This window comes from Pseudochaenichthys georgianus, unplaced genomic scaffold (assembly GCF_902827115.2).
Source record: "Pseudochaenichthys georgianus unplaced genomic scaffold, fPseGeo1.2 scaffold_1783_arrow_ctg1, whole genome shotgun sequence".
Lineage (NCBI taxonomy): Eukaryota > Metazoa > Chordata > Actinopteri > Perciformes > Channichthyidae > Pseudochaenichthys > Pseudochaenichthys georgianus.
Window position 1 is genome coordinate 1 of NW_027262558.1, and position 7,500 is coordinate 7,500.

At 41.7% G+C, this 7,500-nt stretch overlaps 1 protein-coding gene across 1 annotated transcript in view; it reads right to left on the reverse strand.

Annotated features, from left to right (window-relative positions):
• Positions 1 to 3,342: 3,342 nt before the first annotated feature.
• LOC117441551 (zinc finger protein 513-like) overlaps positions 3,343 to 7,500 on the reverse strand; it is a gene marked incomplete at its 3' end in the record, with an annotated part of 11,327 nt that continues 7,169 nt past the window's right edge. Inside the window, exon 5 of the mRNA XM_034077619.2 lies at positions 3,343 to 3,795. Coding sequence (XP_033933510.2) covers positions 3,343 to 3,795 — 453 coding nt within the window. The remainder of the gene's footprint in view (positions 3,796 to 7,500) is intronic.

The following is a 7,500-nucleotide window of genomic DNA, read 5'->3' on the forward strand; positions in this document are numbered from 1 at the left end:
AACTCTCTCAGTTTCACTCTCAGTTCCTCTTTCTCTGCTCAGCGCTCAAACCCACGTAAAGAAGTGTGGAGAGCCAAGTGTCCTCTACATATCATCACGTGTTGAAAGCCAAGAGACCACGCGTGTGTTAATGTCCGTGTGCAGCGTGTTATTCCGATAGGTCCAAAGGTACAATATCGAGCGGTGCAAACTATGCAAAGTCGATCTGAGTGCGTGCCATAGGTCGATTAGCTCAATGCTAACCGCACGACATTACAACATAAAACCTCGAGACAGGACTGATACCAGGTGATAACCAGGGACACGGAACCACCTCTGAGCTGCGTCCGGGGGGGGGGGTCCGACAACGATCAATACGTCTCGAGTGTCTGAGGTTTCAGATCCACAACCGTCTTATTCGTCTAATGCAGGGGGGTCAAACTCAATTTCTTCGCGGGCCACATCAGCATTATGGTGGCACTCAAAGGGCCGGTTGTAACTTTAAGACTATATATCAAAGTATATATATAAATATTTAATATATATAAAATAATGTATTATATTACATCATTGCCTCTGTATTGGATTATTATCGGAACTTCATAATTAACTACGTCTGAAAGCAGAAGTCTGGGGCAAATCATTGCAAGTCTCTTCACTGAGAATGTTACAAAATGATTTAAAAAATCTAATTATGAGAAAAAGGCAAATTCTAAGAACAAATTAATATTTTGAAGAAAATAAGTCAAATTCTGAGAAGAAAACTTGTTCTGAGAAAAAAGTCAAGTTCTGAGAAAAAAGTCAAATTTGAGATGCATTGTGGGATATGTAGTTTATGGGCAACGTGCTTCTGTAAATCGGCATGTAACCGTATAATATTCTTTGCAATCTCTTGAGGGGCCGAAAGAAATGAAGTCGCGGGCCGGATTTGGCCCCCGGGCCTTGAGTTTGACACCCCTGGTCTAATGTGTGTGAGGAGATTCTTTAGAGAAACTGATAAATGAGTGTGTCTTGTTATAGTAGCACTTGAAATGATTGGCTCTTTGAAACCTGATGTTCTTATATGATTCTGTTTTCTTCAAGGTTGTGTCTTCCTGGTCGAATGTACTTATTGTAAGTCGCTTTGGATAAAAGCGTCAGCTAAATGCAATGTAATGTAATGTAATATTAAAGAAAGGAATAAAGAAAGTCAATAATCAGGGTGTATACGGTATGTGTGTTTTAGGGCGCGTTCACACCCGCCTCGTTTAGTCCGGTTGAATCGAACCCTGGAGCGTTCAGCCGCTTGGTGCGGTTCGTTTGGGTCGGTGTGAAGAACGCAGTCCGCACCAAAACATAGGAAGAACGCGGATGTCTTCAGCGAAAGAGTCTTTCAAGACATCCGCGGTTGTTGAGTTAAAGAGTGAAGCAGAATGAAGTGTCGTGTAAAGTGAAGATTCTCCGTCAGCTACATAAAAGTCAGAGCCACCTGTCGTCGGGGAAACGCCCTCCTGACTGCAGAACGTCTCTCATTGTGTTATAATGTTTTTAACGGACGTTGTCTGATTATATAATCATATGCGCGGGCCGCTAGAGTCTGTTGATCTCCAGACTAACAGCAGCATGAGAATAACCTGCAGAAAGTGCCGATGCTCCATGGCGGAGGCTCCGGGAGAAATTGCCGGGATTTGCAGTTTTACCCCCTTAATGTCTGACCAATGGGTGAACAGCATTTCTGTGCACATGACTTGTGTTTAAAGTAGGGCTGTCAAACGATTAACATTTTTAAATCAGATTAATCACCATTCGAACTATGTACAAAATATGCCATTTCTTTATGTCTATTGTTGGGAATGGAAAGATAAATGAAAGCAGGCGGATATATCCATTTAACATACAGTATCTATGTTTATTATAACACTGTTCTGCGTGTCAAAATGAAAGACAGCCCACACACCTATCAATCATCAAACCGTGGGGTCTTCATTCATTACGTGTTGATTTCTATCAACACGTAATGTTGTATCGATGTATATCGAGATGTACTACAGCAAAAGTATTCTCCGTCGGGACTTCCTGCAACAACACCACGCCGTTATCTTGATTCTGATTGGCCAGAAGACATTATCAAAGATGTTCTATTGAGAGGACGATCACTACCTGACAAACGTTTTCAAAACCGTTTCTGGTCTTCGGTATTTCCAGACGAGTGGCTGAAATCAATCTGACTAACTGCCGTCTGTGCAATTGACTCCGCGCGAGTTGGCAGACTTTATTTTGTTTACTTTAACATCGTGTCTCATGGTGGGGCTAAGCCATGTCTTGGTATGGGTGCAGCCTACCCCAGCCATACCCTGGCGCTGCCACTGGTGGCACGTATGGGGCAGGCCATTCTGCACATGCGTTAAATGCGTTAAATATTTTTAACGCAGTTAATTCAAAAAATTAATTACCGCCGTTAACGCGATAATTTTGACAGCATTAGTTTAAAGTTTATAGTCTATAGTGAACGCAAACCGAACCTTCTGAGAAATGACTATTAGGTGTGAATGCACCCTAAGACCCTTTCCATACATGTTAAGACCTCATCGCCACTTGGAGTTCTAACCGGTTACCTTGGCGACACACTTCACCTCACATTGACTATATACAGTATTGATGTTCTTCCTCCTTATCTTCCAACCATTTGGACACAGACTTGCATTTCCCCATAACGACGTTGCAACCGGCGTAAACGGAGCTTCGCGCTATCAAGCAGTGAGCGTGCGATGTCCTGTTCAGATGGCGTCATAGCCAACGGGATGCCATCAATAAACTACACAGAATCACACGACACACCTACGCAATGATTACATTCAGGCAGACGGTAGAATACAACCTCTTTGGACTATTTACATACTTATTGAAAACAAGCTACAAAATGTAATACGCTGGAAAATGCCGTTTAATAGCTTTAATTTTCTCTATATTGATTTATCAACTGTTAATACTTAGTAAGACCCCGCGGAGCCCCTGATATCCACGTGAAATGGATCTGAAATGCAGCTTCATCCTCAGAGGATAAAGAAGTTCTGCTCACAGTCGCTCTGTATATTCATGAGAGGAACCAGCTGCTCCTCCATCCCATCATCGAACCCTTATCCATCTGCAAATCCACCTTTTACTTCCTTTGCCCTCCTGACACGTACATCCTTAACATCTGTCGCTAAACATAGACAAGACTGAACATACACTTTAACAGAGTATACGACTATGTTTTAAATGATTATATGATCATCTGACAGTATACTCAAAGAAGTCGTTCCTCCTGGTTGTCGTTAGCTTTGTGCGTTATATTTGAAGTGAGTGTTTCTCTCAGATGATTATACGATGATTTGACATTACCTTGTTCACTTTCAGCCTTTTTCCTGCGGCCTCTCCTCTTCTCCTTCTCCCTCTTCTCCTTCCTCTCCTGGTTGTGCATGCGCTGGTGCCTGCGCAGGTTCCCCAGCGAGCTGCATGCGTACTCGCAGACGGGGCAGCGGTAGGGTTTCTCCCCGGTGTGTGTGCGGGCGTGTCGCTGCAGATTCACCAGCTGAGCCGAGGCGTAGTCGCACACGGGGCAGCGGTAGGGCTTGTGGCCGTCGTGCGTCCTCATGTGGCGCTTCAGGTGGTTGGAGTAGCGCGAGGTGAAGGCGCACAGCGAGCAGGAGAACAGTTTGGGAGCGTCCTCCGTCGCCTTCCTCCTCTTACTGTCCGAGTCCCCGCTCGACTCCTCCACCTGAGAGGAGGCGCCCTGCTGTAGGCTGTCATCACAGGTGAGACAGTAGAGCTCCGCCCCCAGGTCCAGACCCACACCTGGAACACAGACAGCACTTATAACCAGAGGGCAAAGTACACACTACTTTACTCAAGTAGAAGTACACATACTCCTGTTTAAAGGTGGTGAAAGTAGAAGTACAGACTAAACTTCTTTATCAAGTCAAAGTAAAGAGGCTTTGAAGTGTACTTCAGTAAAAAGTACCCATAGCTAGCAGCTGCTTTAAAGAGTACCTGACCTCCCTTTATATTAATAGAACAATAATGTCATTGTTAGCTAATGAATGTTTCCATGGGAACAACGGCAACATGACAACGTTTCCATTGGTCCCTCTTCTTTAGAGAAGACCAGGAAGTGATGGATACACGGATCGTGTTCCAACCAATAGGCACGCAGTGACTCTAAAGAATAATGACCACGCACCAACACACATTCAGACTAAAGGAACCAGCTGTTTGGAGAATGAGAGAAGTAGAAAGTACAAGTATTTGAGTTCAACATGTAAGAAGTAGAAAGTACAGGTATTTGAGTTCAACATGAGAGAAGTAGAAAGTACAGGTATTAGTGTTCAACATGAGAGAAGTAGAAAGTACAGGTATTAGTGTTCAACATGTAGAGAAGTAGAAAGTACAGGTATTTGAGTTCAACATGTGAGAAGTAGAAAGTACAGGTATTTGAGTTCAACATGAGAGAAGTAGAAAGTACAGGTATTTGGGTTCAACATGTGAGAAGTAGAAAGTACAGGTATTTGAGTTCAACATGTGAGAAGTAGAAAGTACAGGTATTTAGTGTTCAACATGAGAGAAGTAGAAAGTACAGGTATTTGGGTTCAACATGAGAGAAGTAGAAAGTACAGGTATTTGAGTTCAACATGAGAGAAGTAGAAAGTACAGGTATTTGGGTTCAACATGTGAGAAGTAGAAAGTACAGGTATTTGAGTTCAACATGTGAGAAGTAGAAAGTACAGGTATTTGAGTTCAACATGTGAGAAGTAGAAAGTACAGGTATTTGAGTTCAACATGTGAGAAGTAGAAAGTACAGGTATTTGAGTTCAACATGTAAGAAGTAGAAAGTACAGGTATTTGAGTTCAACATGTAAGAAGTAGAAAGTACAGGTATTTGAGGTTCAACATGTAAGAAGTAGAAAGTACAGGTATTTGAGTTCAACATGTAAGAAGTAGAAAGTACAGGTATTTGAGTTCAACATGTAAGAAGTAGAAAGTACAGGTATTTGAGTTCAACATGTGAGAAGTAGAAAGTACAGGTATTTGAGTTCAACATGAGAGAAGTAGAAAGTACAGGTACTTGAGTTCAACATGTAAGAAGTAGAAAGTACAGGTATTTGGGTTCAACATGAGAGAAGTAGAAAGTACAGGTATTTCAGTTCAACATGAGAGAAGTAGAAAGTACAGGTATTTGAGTTCAACATGAGAGAAGTAGAAAGTACAGGTATTTCAGTTCAACATGTGAGAAGTAGAAAGTACAGGTATTTGAGTTCAACATGAGAGAAGTAGAAAGTACAGGTATTTGAGTTCAACATGAGAGAAGTAGAAAGTACAGGTATTTGAGTTCAACATGAGAGAAGTAGAAAGTACAGGTATTTGGGTTCAACATGAGAGAAGTAGAAAGTACAGGTATTTGAGTTCAACATGTGAGAAGTAGAAAGTACAGGTATTTGAGTTCAACATGTGAGAAGTAGAAAGTACAGGTATTTGAGTTCAACATGTAAGAAGTAGAAAGTACAGGTATTTGAGTTCAACATGTGAGAAGTAGAAAGTACAGGTATTTGAGTTCAACATGTAAGAAGTAGAAAGTACAGGTATTTGAGTTCAACATGTGAGAAGTAGAAAGTACAGGTATTTGAGTTCAACATGTAAGAAGTAGAAAGTACAGGTATTTGAGTTCAACATGTAAGAAGTAGAAAGTACAGGTATTTGAGTTCAACATGTGAGAAGTAGAAAGTACAGGTATTTGGGTTCAACATGTAAGAAGTAGAAAGTACAGGTATTTCAGTTCAACATGTGAGAAGTAGAAAGTACAGGTATTTGGGTTCAACATGTAAGAAGTCAAAGTAAAAAGTCCTCAGAAAAATAAGTAGTGGAGTAAAGTACTCAAACCAGAAACATGTACTTAAGTACAGTAACAAAGTATTTGTACTCCACTACTTCCCACCTCTGCTTCTAACTTACACAATGGATAGAAAACACACATTCTATTGTCTTAATGTGTGCATATGCACACATGTGTCTGTTGATTGTGTATATACACATATTTGTATTCATGTATCCCTCTGGATTGTGGGAAACAGTATTTCGATCTCTCTGTCTGTACACACACTGAAAGATTCACAATAAAGTTGACTGAGCGCTCGGCTTCTCTCTTCTGTGGATAACATGACGGCCGACTAAAGCCCCTAGAGCAGGGGTGCTCACACTTTTTGGGCTGGTGAGCTGCTTTTGAAATGTTCAGCTCACCGAGGTCTACCAACCAAAAATAAAATCCCAAATTGCAAGGGTTGCTGAATAACACGTTTTATTTATACATGGGACAATAGGGCTGCAACAAACGCCTCATTTGATAATCGATGAATCTATCGATTAATGAAACGACTAATCGACTATTCAGACTATTACTGTATGCCTTGCACAATTTCTCAAGCGCTCTGATTTAGCCATCAACTTTTAGATTTAGCTTGAGGTTGTTTTAGGCATGTGGAAACTAACAATGAAGACAATAAAGATGAATACTTGATTCAAAATACATATATTATTAAATTAACAAATTGTGAACAAAACTAACATAGCTTTTTATTTAAATTAAATAAATAATATTTCACATGAAAAGAAACAATGTTTTAACAAATGGTATTAAATAACCTGAAGACAGAACTGTGAACAGAATAGCTGAAACTTTAACAAAATAAATATCTCAGTTTCCTCTCATCATAACCCATGTTTGTATCATGTAGTTAACTCCGTGTGTTGCTGCTAGCATGCAGAACACCTGACGGGGAAACGTTCCTCGTGGACGGGCTACAGAGCTGCTGGAAAGACACCCGGTGCATTCCTCCGTCTGGATGTGGAGCGCTTTGGATAAATGTTTAGACAAACTGCTCGTGTTGCCGCCCTCACATGCTAAACTCTCTTGGCAACGAGCATCGTCCACCTCGAGACGGGTAAAGTTTAACCACACCTCGGAGCGCTTCTCTCCGCCATCCCCGCCGTGTGTTGCTGCATGTAGCAGCTGCGTGTGTGCAAACTGCCCCGCCCCCTCACTCACAGACGGGAGAGAGATCTCGTCTCGATTGGAAAGGTCAAAAATACACCATAGACGCATTTTCTTTTGTCTTTTTGCATGTTAGAAACGAGTTGGCGACACTAAGACTGCGAGATAATGTTTGTGTAGCAATAATACACGACCTTTCTCTTTCTCAACTCGCTACTCGGAGGGAAGTCGCTGCTATGCCTTGTGAACACTCCGATAATGCCTCTCCACGTTACCTTTCTTTGGCAAAGCGACGCTTGCTTTCCAAATAACCTTTGAATGTGAAATCACAAACAAATATTCTTCCTCCCGTTCTGGGTGGAAGTGGTTTGTCTTTAGCTTCTTGCTCGGTCCCGCACTCATTTTGTCGTTTGTCTCGCAGCTGCACGTCTCCTGACTGGCCACAAAAGGCGTGACCACAATACCCCCATTCTGGCCTCACTTCACTGGCTTCCAGTTCGGTTCCGAATAGATTTTAA